At 40.1% G+C, this 27,553-nt stretch overlaps 1 protein-coding gene across 1 annotated transcript in view; it reads left to right on the forward strand.

Annotated features, from left to right (window-relative positions):
* The first annotated feature begins 310 nt into the window (after positions 1-310).
* LOC110163789 (D(4) dopamine receptor) overlaps positions 311-27,553 on the forward strand; it is a 30,763-nt gene continuing 3,520 nt past the window's right edge. The window contains exons 1-4 of the mRNA XM_055156014.1: positions 311-363; positions 796-883; positions 8,915-9,027; positions 18,285-18,862. Coding sequence (XP_055011989.1) covers positions 8,963-9,027; positions 18,285-18,862 — 643 coding nt within the window. The 5' untranslated portion in view covers positions 311-363; positions 796-883; positions 8,915-8,962. The remainder of the gene's footprint in view (positions 364-795; positions 884-8,914; positions 9,028-18,284; positions 18,863-27,553) is intronic.

Consider the following 27,553-nt stretch of genomic DNA (forward strand, 5'->3'; position numbering starts at 1 on the left):
TGGCCTATGAATCAAGATATGTATCGTATCGGCAACTTCTTATTGATACTAGCCCTCGCCACCACCCTTTAGATACAAATGGGAAATGTTCAGTAGAAGTATGTTTGGAAGTATACATTTATCTCTGGTGTACTTCTAGCTTATCGTAGTATTCTTTTGTGTAGTGATGCCTTCTTGCCCTATAGGTGTGTGTTGTGTTTGGAGCTGTTGTGTACATGTAAATCTGTGTCTGGTCCTTGACACAGGTGGAGTTTAGGCTCAAGTTTCATGTTTGTCCTTCACTGATCCAGGAGCAGCTGAGGAGGACACACTTTACACTACAATAACACCGCTGTGATTCCTACAACGATCACATTTAATGAGGTAATGGCCTTGAAAAACACACACGGAGTTAACTAAATATTAAAGGGTTTTGAAGGGCCCTGATCCAATTTCTGCACCAAAACACAAAACTAAACTACTGCTAAAAAGTGCCAGATTTGAAGACTGTATGCTTTTATTTATGTATTTTTATTCCAAAAACTTGACCCGTGTCTCCAAATCAGCATTACCATTTAGTTCTTTATTCTGAATTAGAAAAACATGGACGTGATGCCAAGTTATTTATGTTATAATTTGGTGTTTTGTTCTTGTAGTAACTTTTTAAAATTATAAGCAGTGGCGCTGGCATTGTACAACACTTTTGCTTAAGTGTTCCATGATTAAAAAGGGCTGTAAAAACACTTATCAAACTACTACTAAACGCTATGAATATCTTGAATTCTCATTGTTTGAATTTGTTGTTTTTTTTGGCAGTGAGAGTTGAGAGGAGGCGACGAGGAGCAGAGTTCTGGAGGTCAGGGATGTGGTCACAAACCTTCATCAATACAGAAGTGAGCGTGAGGTGAGCCTGCTTGAAGTGTGTATGTTTGTGAGCGACTCGTGAGCCCAGATTCTTTTCAAATGTGTTCAAACTGTCAAAGATCCTGAGATAGAATTCTAAATAATAATAATAATGCATCAGTTTTATATAGTGCTTTTCTGGACACTCGAAGACGCTTTAAAGATCGTTCTTCATTCAGACTGACACAAGTGAGGCTGACAATCTGCGCCATCAGCCCCTCCCACCACCATGACTCACTCACACACCATTTTCATATTTTCATTTCTGACTTTTGAAATCATTTTGGAGCCCTAGTATCAGCATTGTACCACCAGAATGTGCAGAAAAGTGAGCGTTGAAATGATGAGGTGAAGGCATACAGCAGGGGTCTGGAGTTCGGGAGCTACCAGCAGCTCTCCACCCTCTTCCAAGTAGCTCTTGTGGATAATAAGTTTGGATAAAATTACCCAGGGTTCCCACTCTCTTTCTCTGACAAAATCTCTAAACTTTTCCATGACTTTTTCATGATCTAAAGTGAATTTTCCATGACTTTACAGCACCTACATGTGTAGAATGGATCAGACTTTTAGGGCTAAATATGAAATGTTAATCCTTTCCACTCACCTTATGCTTTGGGATTATAGTTTTGAACATTCTAAATACTGTCAGCGCATTTATTGCCGTCTCTTTTAAACAAAAAGTGTAGGTGTTTGGAGATAAGTTCTCATGAGACTATTAGGATTAACAGAATGCTGGAGTTGCATGAAAGTCTGGAGCAGGCATGTCCAAACTATGGCCCGTGGGCTAAATGCGGCCCTCTGACAAATTTTTCTTTGATCCTCAGACTGCCAGGTGAATTGGCCCAAATTACCTTGCATCAATTAAAAATGTACTTTTTACTGCAAGTTTTTTGGAAAATGTATCATGATAAAGGTCATATTTAATATTTAGTGTGTGATTTTAAGGATCTTAGCATGAATATAGACTGATGGCTCTTTCTAACGTGGTTAAACATGCACATATTTCAGTTATTCACTGTATTGAGCACCGGTCTACGGCCCTCGATCAGCCCTCTGCTTCGTCTGTGTTTAGATATGTGACCCTTAATGAAAAACATTTGGACACCCCTGTCTAGAGGCAAAAATTTCACATAATTTTCATTGAATTTACAAAATTATTAGATTTTCCAGGATTTCCATGACCCTGGGAAACCCTGATTACCATTGCAAGTGTATAATTTTTATGCCCAATTTGGTGCACCAATAAATGTGATAATGGTTTATGTTTTATAAGCGTCTAACTGTTCCCATCCAATACTTGCTGTGGCTCTTATATTTACTCAGTTTCTTTGTGAATGCTGAAATGAGTAGCTCTACAGGCATTTTTAAACATAGTTCACTGGAGAAAAAAGGTTGGAGACCCCTGGTATAAAGACTTTAAATGTCCTATATTCTGAGAAATGGACTCTTCTGAGCTTTAAACCATGCTAGAATGTTGTTACCTTAAACAGACCTGGAGTTGTGTTTTGTTCCATTCACACAAGTTTGAGTTATACTGCATTATTACTCTGTCTATGTCTCCAAATCTCAAAATGCTCTGTTCTGTCTTGTGAAATCATGAAGTGAACAGTTCCTTTTACCTTTAGGTCATAAGAGATTGGCAATTCCAGGGCTGATATGATCCAAATGATTCTAGTGAAGGTGTATGGAGTTTTAAAACGCAGTGGAGCACTTCCTGTATTGCCGCATGACATTACAAGGAGTGTTTTCTGTTTGAGAGAAGAACTCAACCTAAATTTACAGGGTTTATGTGTTAAACGTGTGAATGAAACAAAACACAACTCCAGGTCTGTTTGTGATGAGGAAACAACATTAGAACAGAGATCTAACAGAATTCTGCTTTTAAACATATATTCCAAATTTAACTGCAATCCTTGTCAGAAAAGAAAAAAAAAAAAAAACACAATTTGATTTTTTTTTTTTTTTTTTTTTTTTTTTTTTATTGTGCAGCCGTAGGATTTTTGTATTAAGTTATCAGTTCATATTTCATTCTTCCCTCAAATGTTACTAGTACAGGAAATGATAAAAATATAAACTTTATTCTAATTTGTAAAAATTAGTCACAATCCAATCGAAAGCCATATTTTCCCCAAACTGAATTGATAAATGGATATGAAGAAAATTGTGTAATATGTGCCTTTAAAAGTTCACTGTGGAACTTCTCTGGCGCATGCTCTGCCTCGTGTTTGTCTGTTATTGTAGTCAACAGTAGTGGACACGCAAGTCTCAAAAATGTCACAACCCGAAGCTTTTTATTAACCAGTTAAATCACGTTTAATATTAGATCCTTCGCGTTTTTGCGGTTTGCAGTTATGGTCTTTATGGACACTTTATCACCTGGAAAGTTGCACAGTGTCTTTCACCTGAGACCCCTGTGCCTCTCTCTCCCACAGCTCGCGCTGTGGACCGCGCACAGACACGCGGACAGATGGACACACGGCGCTCGCGCTGGAGCTCTGAAGGACACCGTAGCGCGCAGCTCATAAGCGGCTTTAATCGGTTAATTTGGCTGCAGTGGCCTTTAACGCGGCTGGTCAAAACTTGAACGAAGACTTTCCCCTCCAAGACATTGTTTCTACACGTTTTAAGGAGTTTTGTGTTGTTTTTGTGAAGATTGTTTCTGTTTTACAATGACTGCATGAGTTTGGAGCGTGCGCCTGGTTTGGTTCGTCTTTTACGCACAGCCAAAGCGCACGAAGCTGTGTCCCGGGACTTCACCGACGCCATGGCGCCTGCGGGGACGGACGGGGAGCGGACCTGATGAGCGGTGACGAGGCGGAGGAGCCGCGGTGGAGATGGTGGTTAACGGGACCGTGGGAGAGGGCGCGGACGCGGACTTGGAGCGCGCGGCGAGCGGCCATAACGTGCCCGCGCTCGTGTTCGGGGTTCTGCTCATCGTCGTGATCATCTGCGGGAACGTGCTCGTGTGTCTGAGCGTGTTCACGGAGCGCGCGCTCAAGACCACCACCAACTACTTCATCGTGAGCCTGGCGGTGGCGGACCTGATGCTCGCGGTGCTCGTGCTGCCGCTCTTTGTGTATTCAGAGGTGAGTGCGCGTGCCGCGGTGAATAAGGCGCTTACACCCGGCCAAAGGGCACGAGGGGATGGACCACCTGTAGCACCACTTTCAGTTTGTGATCTGCAGGTCACTGATGCTATTACAGCTTCTAAAGCCACGCTCCGGAGGACACGGGGGGACACAGTCTTAAAACACGTCTGTTATCAATAGTACTTTCTCTTTAGGTAATTAAACACTGCGGGACATCTCACTGACACCCATAGGCTACTGTACTGTAATGACGTCACTCGTGTACACGGTGTTTTACAGTGGAACATAAACCAAGAGTGAAATCATAATAGAAATAACAGCAACAAAAATATGCCCAAAAAGGACTGGGAAAAAGAAAATTGATTTAATCCCACCCCCCAGTCTTCTAATCTAACACAATGAGCTTTCTTTTGCATTTTTCAGGCATTTTAGTTGTAGTTGTAGTTGTAGTAGTTTATTCAGTCATTTTGCAGCACAACAACACAAAACAAAACAAAACAAAACATCGACACAACACCATGGATCATGACAGAAATGGTTTAGGCTGATTTAAAAAGTACTTATAACACCAAACCCTGTGAAACAATGACAGAATTCCAAGAAAGAAAAGCAGCTTATGAACAGCAAGTTTGTGTTTACAATTTCACTTACGACTTACTGTAAATATAAGAGACAAAATATCAATTAAAACAAACACAATTTAATGTATAATTCATTCATTCCAGAGCTCTATATGTTTCAAAACATAACGCTTTATACTCAATTTATTCCATATACCAGCCCCTCGACCAGAAATGCAATCACTTTTTTTCTTAATTTTTATCCCCATTTTTTTAACGACTCTCTCTGCACAGATAACTCCTGTACACAAGGAGGAAGCAGATGATTCTAGGCCTTGTGCATCACTACAGCTGTACTCAGGTCAACAAGATAAAAAATTTAAGTACCTTTAGTGTAACAAAAAGAGGATTTGTTGGTGCATATAATTTGCATGATTAATAATCCTAATAACCTTCTTTTGGAGTAGAAACATTGTATTAATATTTGATTTATAAGTATTCTCCCATATTTCCGCACAGTAGTTTAGATATGGAAGGAATAAACTGTTATATAGTAAATTACATTTTTAAAAAGTAAAATTTACATTAAACTATAAGAACTATTTACAAGTGCGGACTAATAGCCACTGTTATAGTTTGGTAACAGAACTGTATTTCAATAATACATAAGGATAGTAACGGCAATGGGAACACACAGCAGATACAAGTCATGTAATGAACGGCACAAACAACAATGTTATGGAAAGGACAAGGCAAAGCAGAACTACAGAACACAGTATGTTCTAATAAGACTCACTCTCGAAATCCTCCTGGGACCCAAAGAAAGAAAGGGTATTGCAATTTTTATTTAATTTTTTTGTGATTTTCTATTTGGCAGTAAATGAACACCTTCGCATTTAGATCTTTTATTTGTATTTATTATTTTGTAACATGTCCTCTGTAATGGACACTGGGACAGTTAACCTGACAAAACACATTTTTTGATAACCAACCTCTCTGATAAGCTTCTACAGTCACCTCAAAAAGTGTTTAGATTTCCTTTTAATTTCTTTTATTATTATTATTATTATTATTATTATTATTATTATTATTATTATTACTATAGTGCAGCCACAAACTATCTCCCATTGAGTTCATGTTTTATCTTGAGCATGCTTTAACCCAATAATCCTCCAGCCCTGTTTAGGCAGAGGAACCTCATCCCCACATTAAGAGTCTGTCTGAAATCACTTAAAAGATCGACTGATTGACTCAATGTCCACTATAAAGGACCCACATGAATGGGCCAGGTCTCAAGAAAATACTGTGATCAGATCATATGTTTATGTAATAGCTTGAATGTATGTATATTTTGGTTTCATTGCTTGAGACGTGGATCCAGACTGTTCCACACTTTTACACCACATACAGACCTCTAAAATTTCCATACCCTCTAAAATGATGAGTTCTCTCTCTCATTTTGAACTTTGTAGATAACTTAGTAGTAAATTGCTGAATGCTCTAAATAAAATGACACTGAGGTGGTGTGGACATTGTACAGAGGGAAAACAGAAACAGGCTGAGATTTTATGTCACTTTGTCTTTAAATCTCCTTTGTTTTTCATTCCTGTTTAGCTTCCTGCCAGATTCTACCCTTATGCCCACTGTCTGTCTTCTATACCACTGTCCTCCTCTGCACCATATACTCACTGTCCTCTGTCCCTCCTGTGTCCCTCCACCGTACATGTCCAAACCATTGCCACTGTCTTTTTCCCAAATATGGGATGAGAATAGACGTGTGTCTGTGTTCAGTCTCTTTTCTCGAGGCCTGAGGTTGTGAGTTTAAAGTTGCTGTCAGCTCGTTAGTGTGTTTGAACTGCCAATGACCTTCTAAATAGGCCACGCCCCCTCGCCATAGCACCTGCTCCACCCCTCAGCGGGGGATGGGGCAGGCTTTGATGTTCCCAATCAGGATCTGTTCAACTTCCTGATTATGATAATTGATCATGTATAGATATTTGAATCAAACTATTCTGAGATAGCAGCAGAGCAACACACAGAGCACACAGAACTGTACTGTAATGTATAAACTATAAATATACAGCATTTATCATCTGGTCAAGTCATGAGTTAGATCTGTGCAGAGGCGAGCTCATTGTAAAGTCATGAGTTAGATCTGTGCAGAGGCGAGCTTATTGTAAAAATGCCTGTTTAGAACTGAAGCAAGATTGAACTGATTTGATTAATTTTAGTGTAAAGCCACTGCTTTACTGTGCCTAATATGAAAATAATAATACTGATATAATAACACTGACACAACAACATGACCTTGTGAATGTGACTCTTAATAACACTCAGGTCAGACGGATGTGTGGAGCAGAGCTCTATGCGTCAGTCTGGAACGACTCTCATTGAAAGAGATTGGAACCAGTGTTCAAACAATACTTCACACTGATTGGTCGAAGCGTCACAACAGCAACTCGACAAAAAATCTAACTTTAGTTACATCCAGTTAAGAGCAAAGCACAGACATCTTCCCTGTCCTCAAATGCACAAAGCACTTCCCTCTGCATGTTTTTTTTTTTTTTCACAAACAAAATATTTATTATGTCTGCCGGCGTCACCATGTTTGTTTGGGCTTGTTCACCACACTGCTGCTGTGTGATTGGTCAGTTTCCACACCACCCTACCACATACTCACACTCCAGCTGGAGCTGATGGTCAGAGTTTGTGAATTCACAAAAATCACAATAATTCATTTTGCTGCCAAGGTTCTGCTGCTCTATCAGCACCTACTCAAACATAAATGCACTAAAACATGTCGTTAAATCTCTTAGTTGAGTTTAAAGTATCCATTTATTTTGTCCATGACCGACACAAGGGCACAAATATCCTCAAACACTTATTTAAACATTTTCCATTTTCCCACTTCTTTATCACTTCTTTTTGTATCACTTATTTTTAACAATATACTCCATGTTCAAGTTTTGCATATCTTCATAAATAAGATCAGTATTTCACTGATATTATGTGCCCACGTTTACCCCATGTACACACTGACTGAAACTCTCAGCACATGTTTTTGTGTTGTCCTCTGACTGTTGTATTTACTAGGGGGCTTTTGTCTGTCTCCAGCCCAAACTCAGCCCTGTATTTGCTTCTGTCTGTGAACTCTTCACCCAAACCAGTCATTAAAGTCCGCTCCACTGACCACACTTTAAATGAGTGAATATTTGTCCCATAATGAAGCAGCACTGTGTAGGAATCTGTCCAGGGGTCTAAGTTCACATCGCGGCCCCTCTCAGACAATAAGACCCCAAACATGAGAGGTCAGAGGTCACGTATGGACATTTAGCACATTTCTGTCCACCGTAATGACATCCGCTTTTATACTCATTGTAACTGTACATAATCATTTGTCTTTATTTAGCTTACATAACAATTGTAATGAGGATTTATTCTTGATTACAGAAACATTGGACATGATGGCCAAGTGGATCATAATGTGGTGTTGTGGTTCTCAACATGATTATCCAGTCAGAAAGCACAATGAGCCTCACATGAGTCTCACATTTGGGATGCCATTTTCAATGTTTTCAAACCTAAAATATCTCTCTGATCTGAACGGTCATGCCCCAAACCCCAGCGCCTGCAGCCAATCAGGAGTCAGTGCTAGTGCAGCCTCTACAGCTTTCTCACTCTGAGTCATATGCATGTCTTCAAAAACTGAAAAGAAAAACTTGTAAAACAGCAGCGAATCAGTTCTATGTTTTGAACAAAAAGCCAGTTGACTTGTTCAGCTGCTTGTGTCCAATATTTTATTTGACAAAGAACAAAATGTAAATGAAATGCTCCGACCCACCCGTTTAACCCATCACAACCCCCTAAAGACGTTTGGTTGGTTATATGTTGTTCTGAGAGGTCCATCCTCCGCACACTTTGTTCTTCCCGGGGAAAGCGCTTCTCAGGCCAAGGCTCCTAACATCACTCCCTGCTCCAGCTCCTCTGAGCCCGGACAGAACCAGAGCTGCTCCCGCTGGGTCAGGACTCTGACTTGGATCTAGTCTGACTGTAGCATTTCTCACACTAGGCTAAATGCAGTTCATTTTATAAGTTGAATCAGTTGAATAGGGCCTATTCAGTTTAGACTGTCTTTTTCTTTTTTCATATTTGAGTCTATGTCACTCAACAATTCAGAGATGGGGACCCCCGAATATTATGGTTCTCAGAAAGCCAAATGTTTGTAGGCAGTACTTGGTGTGGAGAGTTTGAGAAGCACTGACATTTTACAAAGTTCCATATAAAATCATAAGGTGTTGATTAACTAATGAGAATGACACTTACTTGTATTTGTGGTGTGTTTGTGTGTTTGTGTGTTTATGTGTTTATGTGTTTGTTTTGCAGTTTGAGGACGGCGTGTGGACTCTGAACACGACTCTGTGCGACTGTCTCATGACCATGGACGTGATGCTGTGTACGGCCTCCATCTTCAACCTTTGCGCCATCAGCATCGACAGGTCTGAGGATTACATATGATCTATAATCTATAATATATCTAGGACTACACTAGGACTAAACCAGAACTAAGCCAAGACTAAACCAGGACTAAACTAGGACTAAACCAGAACTAAACTAGAACTATACCAGGACTAAACTGGGACAAAACCTGCACTAAACCGGGACTAAACCGGGACTAAACCGGGACTAAACCGGGACTAAACCAGGACTAAACCAGGACTAAACCAGGACTAAACCAAAAAATATCTCACAAAATAAGAACTAAACCCAGACTAAAATACCAGAGCATGAGTCGCATAAAAACTTGAACTTGTCCTTAGTCTGAGCTGAACCCGCGATGCTCCCAGACTTTAAATCGCTCTGATCTTGTCCTTATCCATGAACGTGTCCTCACTGTAGATTTATGCCATACGCACAGACAGGTGAGATTGAACAGAGCAGTACAGGGGACCACCATCGCTCTCCGCTGTCACCTCTGTGGGCAAACCCGGGGTAAAGCAGGTGATCGGGGGGCTTTTTCTGTCACTACACCGGCGTGGAGTGACCTTTAGCTCTGGGGTCATCGAGATAAATGATTACAAATATGGAGGGTTTGTGAGCATCATTTATAGTCCCAGACAAGTCCTTGTTTGAGAGAGGAAAGGGCAGAGGGGGTGACGGTGGCATCATCGATAAGCCCTCGCCGTCATACAGGAGGTTACAGGGTCATTTGAGGAGCACATGTGGGTCAAGGCTAAATCAGAGTGAAATATTTGTTTAAAAAATAAGGTTCAAGCGAGTCTAAACCACATCTAAACCAGGTCTAAACTAGAACTTACACATATTACACAAAATTGACTCTTATAATGTTGTTACCTCTTCAAAAACAGACCTGGAGTTGTGTTTAATTTCATTCACACAAGTTTGAGTAACCCTGCATTATTAGTCTGTCTACATCCCCAAAGCTCAAAATGCTCTCTTCCACCTTGTGATGTCATGTAGTGGTAGTTTTCCAGTTAACTGCTATTCTTTTGGTAGTCTTGTAGTCAAGACCGCACTAATCAAGACCAAGACCAGTCCAAGAACACAGGGTCCCGAGACCAGGACAAGACCAAGACCTCTGAGGGTCAAGATCGAGACAAGACCAAGACCACGGCCCGTCGAGATCAAATCAAGACCATCTTTGTCATTTTTGACATTTATTTATATTTTACAGTTATTTTGGCACATATATATATATATAAATTTTTATCCAGTCCAGGACTAAACCAGGATTAAACCAGGACTAAACCAGGTTTAAACCAGGTCTATACCAGGACTAAACCAAACCTAAACAAGGGCATAGGTTTGCAACAGTGACGGACCAATATTTGGGGAAGACAAAATAGTCCCTACCAATATTTGACATTTTATTTCAATAAACAATAATATACATTTATTCTGATATTTTTCCAAACTCAATAGTATTAATTGAACAAGTTTTACTTCACATTTTGTTTATTAGACGTTCTGAGGTGTATTTAGTGATATGACGACAGGGTTACTGTCGCTGTTTCATTGGCTGTAACAGAGTGATGTCATTAGTGGAGCCAGGAGCCTAAACTGCGGCCCTGCACCTGACGATGGCAGCTTGAGCAGCGTGAGTGAAGAAGCTACACCAAACGATGAAAAACGTTTCAAATGGAACTTACTCCTTCTTCAATTAAACTTGCCTTATAATGAGTCAGTTCAGAAAAAGAGTGACTATCACCACAAGTGCACCTCCCAAACGGAGCCCTACTCGTGCGCTGTGAGACCCCGACTCTACTGACAATATTCCATGGAAAAATGCACAAACATGACCTCACAAATATCTCATCACCAACAAGCAAAGGGAAATCTGATATAAACTTCTACATCACTGTTATCCACTAAAGAATCATCTTAGAAGGACAATGAACACAAACTGTGCATTTTGCAAACTGAAAAAGTTTTTAAAAAAGAAAAAAAAAACTTGGAAAAAGTAAAGTAAAGTGTTTAAGTATTCGGCATAGTGTGACTGTGTGTGTGTACAAGTAACCTGTCAATTGGCTTCATGGGGGGTGAAAGGTGTGGGGGCTGAGACCAAACCTACACTCTTGGCTTTTATAAATCTATTTCAATTTTATCGAGCCATCATCGAGTGTCAGACCTTGAGACCAAGACAAGACAACGTCAAAACATGGTCTCAAAGCCAGTCTTGAAGCCGCTCTCGAGCATTACAATACTACCGTTTGGTCAGTAGAGATTGGAAATTCTAGGACTGAAATTATCCAAATGAATCTAGTGAAGGTGTGTGGAGTTTAAAAACACAGTTGAGTGCTTCCTGTATCAGTACATGACATCACAAGGTGGAATAGTGTGTTTTCAATTTGAAGGAAGAACACAGCCTGAATCTGCATGTGACATGTGAATGAAACAAAACACAACTCCAGGTCAGGTGTTTGTGATGAGGAAACGACATTATAACATACATCATAAAATTGTGCAATACAAACAGACAACCTTAATTAGGACTAAACCGGGACTAAACCAGACCTAAACCAGGATTAAACCAGGACTACACCAAGACTATATCAGGACTAAACCAGACCTAAACCAGGCCAAAACCAAGACTAAACCAGGACTAAACCAGGAATAAACCAAACCTTAAACCAGGACTATACCAGGAATAAACCAGACCTAAACCAGGACTAAACCAAGACTAAACCAGACCTAAACCAGGACTAAACCAGGCCTAAACCAGGCCTAAACCAGGCCTAAACCAGGACTAAACCAAGACTATACCAGGACTAAACTAGACCTAAACAAGGACTAAACCAGACCTAAAGGACTAAACCAAGACTAAACTAAACCAGGACTAAACCAGGACTAAACCAGACCTAAACCAGGACTAAACCAGGACTAAACCAGACCTAAACCAGGACTAAACCAGGACTAAACCAGACCTAAACCAGGACTACACCAAGACTAAACCAGACCTAAACCAGGACTACACCAAGACTATATCAGGACTAAACCAGGCCAAAACCAAGACTAAACCAGGACTATACCAGGAATAAACCAGACCTAAACCAGGACTACACCAAGACTAAAGGACTAAACAGACTAAACCAGGACCAAGACTAAACCAGGACTAAACCAGGAATAAACCAAACCTTAAACCAGGACTAAACCAAGACTAAACCAGACCTAAACCAGGACTAAACCAGGCCTAAACCAGGACTAAACCAAGACTATACCAGGACTAAACTAGACCTAAACAAGGACTAAACCAGACCTAAACCAGGACTAAACCAAGACTATACCAGGACTAAACCAGGACTAAACCAGACTAAACCAGACCTAAACCAGGACTAAACCAAGACTAAACCAGACCTAAACCAGGACTACACCAAGACTAAACCAGACCTAAACCAGGACTACACCAAGACTATATCAGGACTAAACCAGGCCAAAACCAAGACTAAACCAGGACTATACCAGGAATAAACCAGACCTAAACCAGGACTACACCAAGACTATATCAGGACTAAACCAGACCTAAACCAGGCCAAAACCAAGACTAAACCAGGACTAAACCAGGAATAAACCAAACCTTAAACCAGGACTAAACCAAGACTAAACCAGACCTAAACCAGGACTAAACCAGGCCTAAACCAGGACTAAACCAAGACTATACCAGGACTAAACTAGACCTAAACAAGGACTAAACCAGACCTAAACCAGGACTAAACCAAGACTATAACCAGGACTAAACCAGGACTAAACCAGACCTAAACCAGGACTAAACCAGGACTAAACCAGACCTAAACCAGGACTAAACCAAGACTATACCAGGACTAAACCAGACCTAAACCAGGACTAAACCAGGACTAAACCAGACCTAAACCAGGACTAAACCAGGACTAAACCAGGACTAAACCAGGCCTAAACCAGGACTAAACCAGGACTAAACCAGGACTAAACCAAACCTAAACCAGGACTAAACCAGGACTAAACCAGACCTAAACCAGACCTAAACCAGGACTAAACCAAGACTATACCAGGTTTAAACCAGGACTAAACCAGGACTAAACCAAGACTATACCAGGATTAAACCAGGACTAAACCAGGACTAAACCAAACCTAAACCAGGATTAAACCAGGACTAAACACTATGAATCCAGATGGGGTCAGTTTCTATCATTATGAATTATGATCATTATAAAGCGTAGCGTTTGAGAGCGGCACATAAAGTACAGTGTATGACATAATAAAGCCACCATCGTTAAACAGGACGTGAGCTGATGGTCAATTAGTCGTCCTGTGTGTTTCCTATGGGAGCGGCGAAGCAGGGAGCTGTTAATGGCTTCGAGAGGTCTGAAGGGAAAACAGTATGGCAAATATCCCACTATACATTTGTGTCTGAATGTACTGGAGCAAGGACTACATACATTAATACAGCTTTCACATCACATTCAACACAAGAGATCGACCAATATGGGAAAAAAACCCTAGTCTTAAATCAGTAATCAGCTTTTCAGAGCTTCTAACCATGGTATAATTGTTTCTTCTTCTCATTTACTCTCTCGAAGTTGTATTTGGAGTGATTTGTGCATGTTTGAGCAATCTTTAATCACTCCATTTTGCCAGCCAACTCCTGTTTTCCCTGCTCTGTACTTGCTTCATTCTTCAATTTTATTTTCTTAATCTGTGATACACATCTGGAAACTGTCTGACCTCGCAGCCAAAGGATTCCTTAGCAGTTGGCGGGTACTTTTTTTATTTAACCAATCGCTCGTGACGTATGTAATGCACCAAAAAATCCCTTAGGAAGAAGGGCAATAATGTCTTTCCCCTTGATAAAATTCACCAGCGTTAAATTCTCGATCTCGGGAATCATTGCCAACACAGAATGTACCATATTTTCCGCACTATAGGACGCATTCATAAGTCTCCAACCCCATCAAAAAACGACCGCACGCCCTACAATCCAGAGCGCCCTATACACGAATCCATGCACTGAGCAGACAGCGACCGCACAGCGAAAAACACCCACAGACACACTCATCACTCCACACGGACGAGGAACGGAACGGAGGAACGAACCGAAAAAGCGAGTGCAATGTGCCACTTCTAGACACGACTGAACAACTGAGTCACTGCGAACACGCCGACAATCCAGCGGTCCCAGACAGCACCCTCCCTACACGCCACAATTGAGCCGAGAGTCACCGTGAACGCGCCAAAGAAAGTCCCACTGACCCATCCAACTGTTGTGTTCCGATTAATACGTCCGGTGCGGTTTATTTATGAAAAAAGTTTGAAAGTAGACCATTCAATGACCTTATAATCCAGAGCGACCTATAGTGCAGAAAATACAGTATGTCTTTGTCTACATCCATCTCAACCGTTTTGTTTACTTTTGTGCTGTACCAAAAAAGGAACCCAGACAGGCGCTTGAGTTTGACGTCACGGTTTCACAGCTCTTCACTGATTGGCAATTTTTGTACTAATGATGTAATGACGTTTACGGCGACGTCAGCTCCCATTTGCACTACAGTTTTCTAACGCTGAAGTCTCTGGATCGGTTTCTTTTGGCGGCTGTGGTCGGTCTCATGCAGTGTTGGGACTTTCGGCTCTTTTATGGGATCTGAATCTTTTGGATCCATTCATGTCAAAAAGCCGTTCAAAAGAATATTACTACTAGGGACGGGTATTCGATGAAATTTTCTTAATCGATCGTCGAGAAAATTAACGATCGATTATCGATTAATCATTAACGTTTTTATATTAAAATGATCATCATTATTATTACTATCTGCACTACTAATCTGCATAAATAAATTCAACTTTACGACAAATAAACCGTAACGACTCTAGAGCCACATCAGCCCGTTTGACATTATAATGTGTTTAATTCAGTTTTGCGCAAGTCTCACAGAAACAAAACTTAAAACCGCATCGCTAATTTGCATAAATTAAGAGAAGATAAAACTACAGCTCTTGTGTCGCTGATGCGGTTCAATTTCTGTTGGATTAAAAGACATGACTCAGTGGAATACAGGTTAGTGTGACCATATTTGCGTTTGTCAAAACCGGGACAGGTTTTTAGGAGGTGGGGACTCGTCATCCACATTGCACGACTCTCACCTGGCAAAGCTTTTTCCCACTGGACACTGAAACATATGTGCTGCTTTATACACTGTGCACACGGACCTCCCACTTGTCCCGACTGGAACGGAAAGTGTGGAATTTCTTGTACAAGTCATCGTTAAATACGCATATGCACTTCGGTACGTTGCAGGCGGACTGACTGTTTGTGCCTCGCTCCTTCTGAGTGCAGAGAGACACATGTACAGACCCCTGTTTGGTCACACTACGCACAGCAACCTGCATTCGGTTTGTCCATTAAAATTTATGTAATCAATGAAATTCTTAATGATCAATTATCGATTAATCAACTAATCATGCCCATCCCTAATTACTACTATTTATTTATGACAGAAAACAATGTGAGAACTCATTTGATCTACAAATTGATCACAGAGAGAAATGACCAAGGCATAAATCTGTTTAAAATGGTTCAAATTGAGAGTGAGAGTGTATCGTCATCTAAATAAAACATTGCACTTCAGTAACAATTACTTTAAAACTGTTATTATGATCCCAAATGTTTTTTATGCACAAAACTCTCTGTGCTGATTCTTGTGTTGTTTCAGGGTTAATCAGTGTATAAACGCATTCAAATTAGAAACAATAAGATTCTGTTCTTTATAAAAATCAGACCCAGTTCCAGCGGTTCAACATTAAGGAACTGTTCAGAAGAGTCGACTCATTCACGAACATCACATCACTGGTCTCTTGTTAGGATGCAGGTTTGTCACGCTCTATGGTCCCATTCCAGACTCATCTGGAGTCGAAAGGGATGTAGGTGGGACTCGCTGCTCTGGTAACCATTATCTCTTTGACTCTTCAACGCCTCGGACCAAACAGGTCGGAAACACCAACCTCAGATAAGACTGCAGCAGGATTAAACCAAAGCGTAAAGGTTCTATACGACGCAAAATTGACTCCTGTGAGCTTTAAACCTTGTTATAATTCTGTCACCTCCTCAAAACCACACCTGGAGTAGTGTTAAGTTTCATTCACACATGTCTGCTTTAAGTCCGTCTACATCTCCAAAGCTCAAGATGCTCTGTTCCACCTTGTGATGACCTTTAGTTCAGTAGAGATTGGCTAATCCAGGGCTGAAATGATCCAAATGATTTTAGGGAAGGTGCACTGAGTTTTAAAACATAGTGGAGCGCATCCTGTCTTACCACGTGACATCACAAAGTGGAACAGAGTGTCTAATAATGAAAGGGTTTTTCAAACATGTGTGAATGAAGCAAAAAACAACTCCGTTTAATGTTTTTGAGGAGGTAACAACATTTTCAAGGTGCATTGTGTAACTTTTCTGGTGGAGGGTCTGTCAAATGCTTTTCTCCATGGAGATGTGAATACCTTGCCTGGAATGTTCCACAGTATGGTATTAAACCTTTGGAAACCAAACCAGACAAGTTACAGGTCAGATCTGTGGAGAGGCGACCCCACTTACAGTCAGAATGTCTGTTTTTCTAGGTATTTTTGAGCGATAAAACCACCTGGAATTGAATAAATGTAAAGTAGAGAGCTTTTTAATATCATACTGCGGAACATTCCAGGCAGAGCAGTTACATGTCCAGAGAAACAAGCAGGTGATGACCCTACAACCAGATGTACCATGACTTAAAGCTCCGACATTGGGTTTTGTGGGAGAAACAAAGTATGGAGATATTGTAAACTTGATTATTCTTTTGGGGAAGAAATTTATTTTTAAGGCGAAAAATGCTGAATCTATAAATATTGTTGTTTTTTGTCAGTTTGTCGAGCATTGTTATGTTTTGGAGGAGTGTGTGTTCAGTCTGAAAAGGATAAAATGTCTCATCAAAAACAATGGGCAAAAATGCTGCATTTTCATAGTTGGGGTGAGAAATTCAGAAACGCTTTGATAGAAATAAGTTTTTTTTTTAATAGGTTTGTTTCCATAACTTCTGTGTATTCAAATGTATCTATGTCTGCGTGTGTGCAAGTATGTATATGGATATAAAATGTAGGTATGTTAATACATTTTGAGATGTTTATGAGTATGTATGTATGTGTATGTTTGTACCATATTTTCAGGACTATAAGTCGCTCTGGAGTATAAGTTGCACCAGCCAAAAAATGCATAATGAAGACAAAAAACATATATAAGTCGCACTGGACTATAAGTCTCACTTTTTGGGGGAAATTTATTTTATAAAACCAGAGACCAGGAACCGATATTTCATGTTAAAAGTCAAGTTCTAGTAATAACAACAGAACAGAGAACAACAGACTGTTAATGTCACATATGAACAGTTCTTCGGATAACTATAGTATAAACAACAGAACAGAACAAGTTTACCAAACTCTCCATCTCACTCCAAATCACTAAATCCATTCAATTCTTCAGCCTCGGTGTCACTTCTTGAGCAACTCGGAGACCTCCGGAGGTAAACAGAGCACCGCTTCCTCTTCTGTGTTACTGTCTTCAGACTCAGCATCAGTTCCAGTTAGAATTATTCTGACCTTTCTGAATCCTGACAGGATGGTTTCGGTGTCACTGAAGTCCAGGCTTTGTCCATCCATCCAGTGACTTCCAGGAAAGTTGCATGGTGCATCCTCCTGGTTACTGTGAGGCTGTGTTCTCCATCCCCGCTTTCCACCAGTTCATCACAAGTTTCTCACTCACTCCAAACTTTCTTTCTGCTGCTCGATTAACATTTTCGGCTGAATATTTCGCTACTGGCAGCAGGACAGCGGCCCTTTATGCAGGAGACATGCGCAGTAGAGTGAAGTGACAGTGGTACAGGAGGAACAGGAGCAGCAGATACTGACACACAAGACTAGAGCCTCTCGCCGCTTCAGTGTGAAAATTTTAATACATAAGTTGCACTGGAGTAAAAGTTGCAGGAAACACCCAAATCATGAAAAAAGTGTCTTATAGTCCAAAAAATACAGTATATCTAATATGTACTGTGTGTGTGCGTGTGTGTGTGCGTGTGCGTGCGTGTGTACACGTATACATATATATAATGTGTTTATGCATGTGTAAGTGTAACGTAATTTGTCTTTGCATGTTGGTAAAATAAAAATAAAAAATAAAAAAAGCTCACAACAGTCAATTTCGTATATAATGTAGGACCTTAAAATACTCTTAATTTCCTTCCAGATTCATTGCTGTCTCCATCCCTCTGAACTACAACCGCAAACACGTGGACCTTCGCCAGTGCGTGCTCCTGTCCGCCACCTGGATCCTGGCCCTGGCCGTAGCCTCCCCCATCATCTTCGGACTCAACGACGTGCCCCATCGCGACCCAGGCGAGTGCAAACTGGAAAACGACGACTACGTTCTCTACTCCTCCGTTTGCTCCTTCTTCATTCCCTGCCCCATCATGCTTCTTCTTTACTTCGCCATGTTCCGAGGTCTTCGCCGATGGGAGGAGGCGAGGAAAGCCAAGCTACGGAACAGTATTCAAGCGTGTAGGAAGCTCCAGGAGGCGGCAGCTTCTCTGCCCCCGCTAGCATCACTACCGCCACTCCTGCCCCCGATCATCGAGAGGGACCTGGCCGAACCAGGGCCAGAGGAGCCAGGGGACAAAGCGCAGACCCCTTCGGATTTCCCTGACGGGCGCATGAGGGCCGTGAGTCTGGCAGAAATCAAGTTCGACACGGATCCGAGGAGGAGGAAGAGAGCCAAAATCAACAACAGGGAGAGGAAGGCCATGAAGGTGCTGCCTGTGGTAGTGGGTGAGTCAGTGTGATGTTGAATGTGTACTAGAAATTCAAACTTGATTTCAGTATTAAGGAATAGTCTTGATACTCAATACTGATTCTGATACCATCATGATAATAAAAAGCACTTTTTATATAGGTAATCTCGCAGTGGTACTTGGGTGTATACTAGTCTAGTCTATGTGCTCTTATACTTGGTCTGATACAGCTACGATCTTCTGTCTGTTCAGGAAAAGTTCTGCTCTGTCCTGTCAGTGGAACTTTTTTAGTATCAAGTATTTAGTTTATTTTTAGTATCAATTATTATCAAATTTTGAATACTTTTGGCAATTATATTGACCAGTGGAGGGTAAAACTCCCTTACATTTACTTTTAGAAAAATGTGTTTTTCTCTGTATTAGTTTAGTTTATATAAACCATACTTTTACTCCAATTTCAGCAATATATTTTTCAGTAACAATACTTTTACATGACTAAATGTTTTAGTTACTATTCCAACTGTGTTGTCAACGTGAAATTATTTGAACATCTGTGTTTTTTGAGCCCCCTTCTTTACATACGGTTTCCTTCAGTGACTGGGGAAAACTGTAAGAAGCAGTGGGCCACACAGAGCAGTGCCCAGGGACCAGCTCCACTTCTGGACCTAGGATCATATAGCAGGGATAAGAGTACTCATATCAAAGTATCAATATAATATGTTGAATATATGAGATTTTATAAATTACATTTTGTATTGAAAAAGATGAGGAGATGGAATCACGTTGATTTCCTAATATTTAAAGTTATTTTAATGATGTATTTTTTGCAGAACTCTTTTATGGGCCCTTCTATCATTAGGTTTGGCCCTCAACACTCTCATGTGCATTCATATAGGCTGCCAAAGAAAATTCTTCAAGCCCCCTGTGGTAGTGGTATTGACCAACTAGTTCATAATCAAGAGGACCACATCATTTGATCATGTTAATAACATTTCAAACTCAGCTTCAACATCAAAGAGCAAGCTTCATACTCAATTTTGATCAAACTGATCAGAAAAATCAGTGTACAATATAATGTCATTTTCAACACAAAATAATAGTAGTCTGAGTACGTGTCCTGCCTCCGAGCTGCACTTCATTTTGAGTCTGTTCAGATGTAATATGGACCTCCTTTTGTTTAAATCCAGGTCGAACAGGTGTGACCTTTGGCCCACTTTCTCTTTACCCAGACTCCCTCAGCAGACCATTTATTATGTCACCGTGTTTTGCCCTCAAGGCTCTACATGGAGTAGGGAGTAGTAGGGTCGAGCAGTTTAATCAAACATCTTTATCAGATACATAAACACAAAAGGTTTTCAAGAACTACATTTAGTTCAGAGTGCACATCTGAAACATGTTCAGGAGCATTAAAGATGCACTACGTAACTTTCCACTTCTCTCCATGGAGATGCTATGTGCCTGGAATATATTTATCTCCTTGTATGCAAGCAAGGACACCACCAGATAGATTTACACGTCTTATCTGTGGAGCAGCAAGTGCACTCACCATAAGGTCATACCTGCTTGTCAAAGCAGTAAAATACAGCAGGACCAGATAGGATTTTGGACGAGAGACCGCTGGGAATGCCAGGTGCCACGATGGGGCAACACTGGCAAAAACTGTTGTGTCCTTAGGCAAGACACTTCACTCATATTGCCTAGTATGAATATGGGGCCAATGGCGCAGATTGCCAGCCTCACAGTCACAGTCTGCTCCAGCTGTGGCTAGAGTAGTGTTTTACCACCACTGAGTGTGGAGTAAATTAATAATTCTGTAAAGGGCCTTTGAGTGTCCAAAAACAAAATGCTGTATGAATCCATTAATGCTTGTGATTAGTTTAAGAGTTCATATTTTGATCTTCTCTCAGAGGTCAATCGGTGGGCTCATTGTGGGGTCTCAAATCTGTACACACACACACTCACATCATGGGGACCTGCCTCCCTTATGGGCACAAAAATCAGGTCTCCACAAGATCCTCAAATCCTTTATTAAATGACAACGAGATTTAAAGTTCAGATATGGGTGCAAATAGGTAACGGTTGCTTTACATCAGACCTGGGCATTGTCCAGCTCCCAGGCCACATACGACCCTTTGTTTGACTCTGACCAGCCTCTTTAAGCTCATTTGGAATTACAAAATAAATATATTTTATCATTTTACCTCATGCATGGACTAAAGCTGCATTGCTTTTATTAACAGAGGTGTTTTTAATGACATTTTCTGTTCAGCAACCTTACTTTTTCACTTTTTACTGCTTTTTATAAAGAAATACAATTAATATTATGCAGAATTGAGTTAAGCAGTTTGGCCCTCCACTATATTTTCTGTTTCTCAAGTGGCCCCATGGAAAAATAATTGCCCAGCCCTGGTTTCCATTAAGGTTAGGCTGACCGTGAGTATAGTGAAGAGTAGGATCAGTCTCCAACATAAATAAAGGAGGTGTATGTTTGAAAACTGAAACTTCCCTGTCCTAAATGCAAACATCAGGTGCTTAAATCTGCTGAGACATTGACCTTGTTTCATTTGATCCAGAGCACCTCCAGACAGGCTGAGGCTCTCCCGCTGCGTGCCCAGGAGAGGCCCCTCTGCCTGGGGTCAGTGGCAGCACACGGCCCCTATATTTAGCCCTGCGTCTGGCCTAATGCGCACAAGTGCTTCCCTTTAGCACACACCTCTAATCTGATGCAGCTAATCTAAATCCAATCATGACATCACAAGGGAGGAGATTTCCCATGAACCTTTGCAGTACTGGTTCACCTGAAAGAGGGGAGTCAGGTGAACTGTTAACAGGGCACCAGAGGAAAGTAGTGACCCCAAAACTGATCTGAAGAGACACGCTGAGACACACACACTCATCACAAACAGACCTGGAGTTGTGTTTTGTTTCATTCACACGTTTAACACACAAACCCTGTATATTTAGGCTTTGCTCCTCCTTGTGGTGTCCAATCCAATCCACTTTATTTCCATAGCACATTTCATAAACAAACAGTTTCCAAAGTTCTGCACAAAGACATAATAATAATAACAACAATAATATCATGAAAAAATAAACACTCAGATTTAATCATACTAGTCTTAACACAATAAAACCAGTAAAATAAAATAAGAGCAAAAAACATAGAATATCAATTAATAAATAATTAAAACCAATAAAATAAAATAAAAAATAAGTCACATGGTGTTAAAAGCCAGAGAATAAAAGTGGGTCTTAAGACGAGACTTAAAACTCTCCACTGTGGGGGCTGTTGGGACATGGGGGGGCAGAGTGTTCCAGAGTTTGGGGCCGATCACAGAGAAGGTCCTGTCCCCCCTGGTTTTAAGTCTCGTCTTAGGGCCCACGAGCTGGAGCTGGACCTCAGAACGCACAGTGAGATGTAAATTTGTACGAGGTCCGAGACATACTGTGGGGACAAAACATTCAAAGCTTTAAAAACAAACAATAAAATCTTGAAATCAATTCTGAAATTAACAGGAAGCCAGAGCAAATACGCAAGAAGTGTAGTCGGTGCCATGTGGTAATATAGTGTCTTTTTAAACTCCATACACCTGCAGTAAAATCATTTAAAGGGCCCATCTCATGCAAAATCAAATTTTCAGAGCTTTCTACCTTCTAAGAGTGATGTGTGGGCCTTGGATATGTCACCAAAGTGGTTTTTAGATTGATTCTGTGTTTTTTTAACAAATTGCAGCGTATTTCTGCCCTGCCACCCTCCCACGTGACAATGAACTAAAGCTGCTACAACGATGACGTGGTCAGCTACACCTATGACGTGTTTGACGTAGCAGCAAGTGCTTCGCACCCTCCCCCGCTCCACCGTCTCCACCCCAGCTCCACCCCACTTCCGCTGACACTTCCCACATGAACACCTAAACAAAAGCGGCAGCATAAGCTCATTGTTCTACACTGCAGTGTACACGATATAATAAGTTTATCTACTAGTGTTTATTAATACTTTACCAATCAGTAATGTTCAGCTGATGTCGACATGGTGCTTGAGCTTCGTGCACTTCAAAGTCCTCGTCCGATTCTGGGTTCAACACATGCAGCTGAACGCGCTGTATCTACACGATGAGTAAAAGTTTATTCCTACCACTATCAGGGTGCACGCCTGTCTCCCCCTCCCTCCCTGAGATGGGCGGAGGAAGGGCGGCTCACTCAGAGCCTACATTTATTTAATTTATTTATTAGAGACAGGGACAGCGCACAATTTTTGCATTAACCTTAACAGGAGAGATGCATTGTAGCCCCAGTGCTAATTTCCACTTGTAGTCCCTGGGCAGGTTCATTGATTGATTGTATTTAACTGACCCTGGCTATCAACTGTTCCTGGAGACCTGTAGCATGTTTTGGGTTGATGGGGGAAACCGGAGAACCCGGAGGAAACCCATCCAGACATGTGAAGAATTATTTTGCATGAGATGGGCCCTTTAACTTAAAAACTACTGCTTCATGACATCACAAGGTGGACCAGAGCAATTTGAGCTTTGGAGATGTAAACAGACTAATAATAAAGGGTTTTTCAAACATGTGTGAATGAAACAAAACACAACTCCAGGTCTGTTTTTGAGGAGGGAACAACATGATAACATGACTTAAAGTTCACAAGAATCCATTTTGTGTAATTATAGGGCCTTTAAATATTCAAAAAAATTAACACTAGATATTTTCCCCAAATGTTTCAACCCTATGTGCCCGTCTAATAATCATCGGCTTACAAAGAGCGGTATTTTGCCTGATTAGTGTGTGTTTGAGTAATCCTGTTTGTCCCCTCCCCCTCAAGGAGGAGTACAAAGTAATAATATTACTCAGGTACAAATACAAAGTTAAAAGGAAGTGTGAAGTATTTGGGAAAACTACTGCTCAAGAGTAACTGTCATAGTAACACTCTGTAATATCTGATGTATAATTGGAAGTTAACTGGACAATAAAACATTACATTTAATGAGCAAAGGTCCAGGTACCATTTGTTCTTTTGAATTTAATTAAGAATGAAAAACAATAAAATGGGAAAACAGTTTGTTATTTCATTATTCCGCTTTAGTGTCAAACAAAAAAACTGATTTCAACCTCTATTTCCAATTTTTAACTTAAAGTTTCAAATAACACTAATCAAAAAACGTCTCAGAGCTTATTTTAATTGAGCTATTTCATTCTCTCTGGTTTATATGAAGTTCTGCTGCACAGCGTATTGCATGGGAATTCAGTGTCAATCATGGATGTATAATAAAAAACATTTTTATTATAGTTCTGTGGCATCAACTGAACAAAGGAGAATTTATCACTGTTTCTTATTTCTCGTCATGGAGTGTAACAATGACTTTCTAAAACATGAAAGTAAACACGTCGCTATAAAAGAAAATGACATGTTTGTCCACAAAATTGCAACAATTTTTCAGGTAGCAGCAGAACTTCTGGGGCAAATAAACCAGAGAGAAGAAAACTGAAATAAGCACCGTGATTGTTGTTTTTTGTGACTGTTGACTGATTGTTTTTCATTCTTAATTGAAATTCAGAAGAACAAATGGTACACGGACCCATAAACTCTAGTATTATCAAAGGATAGACCACAATAATTTGAAAAACAAAATCATATCTGAAGGAGAGCAAAACACAAACGTTCAAATAATTTTATATTGTCGACAAAACTCTTTCTCATTTATAGACACAGTGGGAAGAGGAACAAAACTCAAAAGCATTGTTACACTGGGAACTATATTACTCAAGTAGTAGTGAAAGTGTTGTGTCTGAAACATATCTGGAAAAGTATAATTTGTAATTTGTAGTACAACACGGTCTAAAGTACAGGGTTAGTAGATGTATAAGATGGGACATTTTGTTACTTATAGCGACATTATGTTAATTCAGTATATGTTTACCATGTGCAACCATTGAAACTGCAAATAATCTATCAGTCAAATGGAATTCTGAAATCCATAAAAATGACTTGTATCTCTATCTATTGCCCCTCCAACAACAAAGTACAATTATAAGCTTAAATTACAAAACTAGAAAAGAGGCAAGATTTTAAGTCAGATTGTAATGTGACTGTGTTTGACTGTGTTTGAGTGAAACCTGTCCTGTATTTTTCAGACTATAACTCACTCCAGAATATAAGTTGCACCAGCCAAAAACTGCATAATGAAGAAGAGAAAAAAAAAAACATAAGTCACACTTTTTTTGGAGAAATGTATTTTATAAAATCAGAGACCAGGAACTGACATTTCATGTTGAAAGTCAAATTCTAGTAATAATAATAAAACAGAGAACAACTGACACATATGAACAGTTCTTCAGATAACTATAGCATAAACAACAGAACAGAACAAGTTTACCAAACTCTCCATCTCACTCCAAATCACTAAATCCATTCAATTCTTCATCCTCGGTGTCACTTCTGAACAACTCGACCTCGACCTCCGGAGGTAAACAGAGCGCCGTTTCCTCTTCTGTGTAGCTGTCGTCAGACTCAGCATCAGTTCCAGTTGGAATTATTCTGGCCTTTCTGAATCCCGACAGGATGGTTTCTGTGTCACTGAAGTCCAGGCTTTGTCCATCCATCCAGTGACTTCAGGAAAGTTTCATACAAACTTTCTTTCTGCTGCTGGATTACCATTTCCGGCTGCGTATTTCGCTGCTTGCAGTTTGTAATCTGCAAATTATGATTTTCTTTTTGGGGGCATTTGTGTTCAGTCTTCTCAGTTGTCTTAATGAATTTATTTAAATTTTAAATTTTCAGGGGTGCGAGGCTCTTTCTGCAGGAGACATGAGCAGTAGAGTGAAGTGACAGTGGTACAGGAGTAATAGCAGTAGCAGATACTGACACACATGACTAGAGCCTCTCGAGGCTTCAGTGTGAAAATTTTAATATGCAAGTCGCACCGGAGTATAAGAAGCAGGAAACACCCAAACCATGAAAAAAAAGTGTGACTTATAGTCTGAAAAATGCAGTCGTCTAATCTGTCATACACTTTAATGTTGGGGTTTAGTTTGGGGTTAGGCAAGCGGTGAATACAAACTATTTTTTAGACTCCCTTTTATTCTCTGGGTTTTAACACTGTGTGAATTGTGAGGACCTCTGGTGTCTTTTATTGCTTTTATTAATCTATTTTATCGTTTTAATTTTCACTCTGTTGTTTTTATTGTTTTAATATTTGTATTCTATTTTATGGTTTCATTTATTATGTGACATAATAGATTTTATTACACTACCGTGAACAATTGTGAAAAGAGCGTTTGTCCACTGATCCAAAGGTTGGCGGTTCAAATCTCGCCCTCGACATTACCGGTTGTCAGATCCATGATTCCAGCTTTCACAGATGAATACTGTTGATGTGTCCTTGGGCAAGACACCCCCAGTGAGTAGTTCCTTGATGTAAAGTGCTTTGAGACTTGAAGGTGGAAAAGAGCTACAGTGTATATAAAGGTGACCATTTACCATTTACTAGACCAGTCATGATAACACATTTTATCTTAGCAAATCGTATCCTAGAGTCAAAAATAAAAGAAAGAAAGAAAGAAAGAAAATTTTGTACACATGATAACTACTGACCAAAAATATATAGCGAATACATAAAGCAAGATGTCTGGAATTATGTAGCAAAGAAACGCTAAATTGACTCTAAATATGTGTTATATTTTTGATTCAGAGTCGTCAAAGTATCCTCCCTTTTCTTTGTGGACAGTGCCGCAAACCATCGGCTTTCTCTCGGTGACCTTCATGATGATTTCACCTGAAATGGTTTTCACGTCACACATGTGTCATGTTGGGGTTCATTAGTGACTTAGTGAGCATGTAAATCAGTGATCAAAGCAAACGGTAAAGGCCAAATTGAAGAGTCTAAATTATATAATACATGATTTGAGTGATTGATTCTGCATTTTTAGGGAATCACCAATGTAAAAAGCCATGAAAATAAAGAAAAACTAATTCAAATGTGTATGAAAGTGTATACATTGAAAAAAAAAAAACTCAAATCTAGCCAAGTTAAGATGCCTTGAATTAAAAAGTTTCATCATGATTTGCAGTGTTGTGCAAGTTCACACTTTTCATGAACTAGTTCAAAGTTCAGTTCACACTTGTTCAAAGTGAATAGTTCACGTTCATAGTTCACAATTTTAATTTAGAACTAGTTCAAAGTTCAGTTCATTTTATATTTAGATGAGATCTGTAAATGAAAGGCTGCATTTATTTTTCAAACTCACTTCTAGTTTACAACAACTTTACAAGATCCACTGTTGGACAAGTGACTTTAAAACTGTAATGTGTTATTTATGACTTGTTACTGTCATTTGTTACATTACAATATTACTGTATTTAAAATGTAAAACATTACATGACTATTACAGCACTTTTAATTTACTCTCACCAAAAGAACTGTTAAGATGCTGAACTTTTGCGCCGTATATGGACTAAACCAGGACTAAACCAGGTCTAAACCAGGTCTAAACCAGGACTAAACCAGAACTGAACCAGGTCTAAACCAGGACTGAACCAGAACTGAACCAGGACTGAACCAGGTCCAAACCAGGACTAAACCAGGACTAAACCAGGTCTAAACCAGGACTAAACCAGGACTAAACCAGGTCTATACTAGAACTGAGCCAGGACTAAACCAGAGCTGAACCAGGTCTAAACCAGGACTGAACCAGGTCTAAACCAGAACTAAACCAGGACTAAACCAGA

The sequence above is a fragment of the Boleophthalmus pectinirostris genome, unplaced genomic scaffold (assembly GCF_026225935.1).
Source record: "Boleophthalmus pectinirostris isolate CB_2022bp ecotype Guang Dong unplaced genomic scaffold, ASM2622593v1 HiC_scaffold_2, whole genome shotgun sequence".
In the NCBI taxonomy this organism is placed as follows: Eukaryota; Metazoa; Chordata; class Actinopteri; order Gobiiformes; family Gobiidae; genus Boleophthalmus; species Boleophthalmus pectinirostris.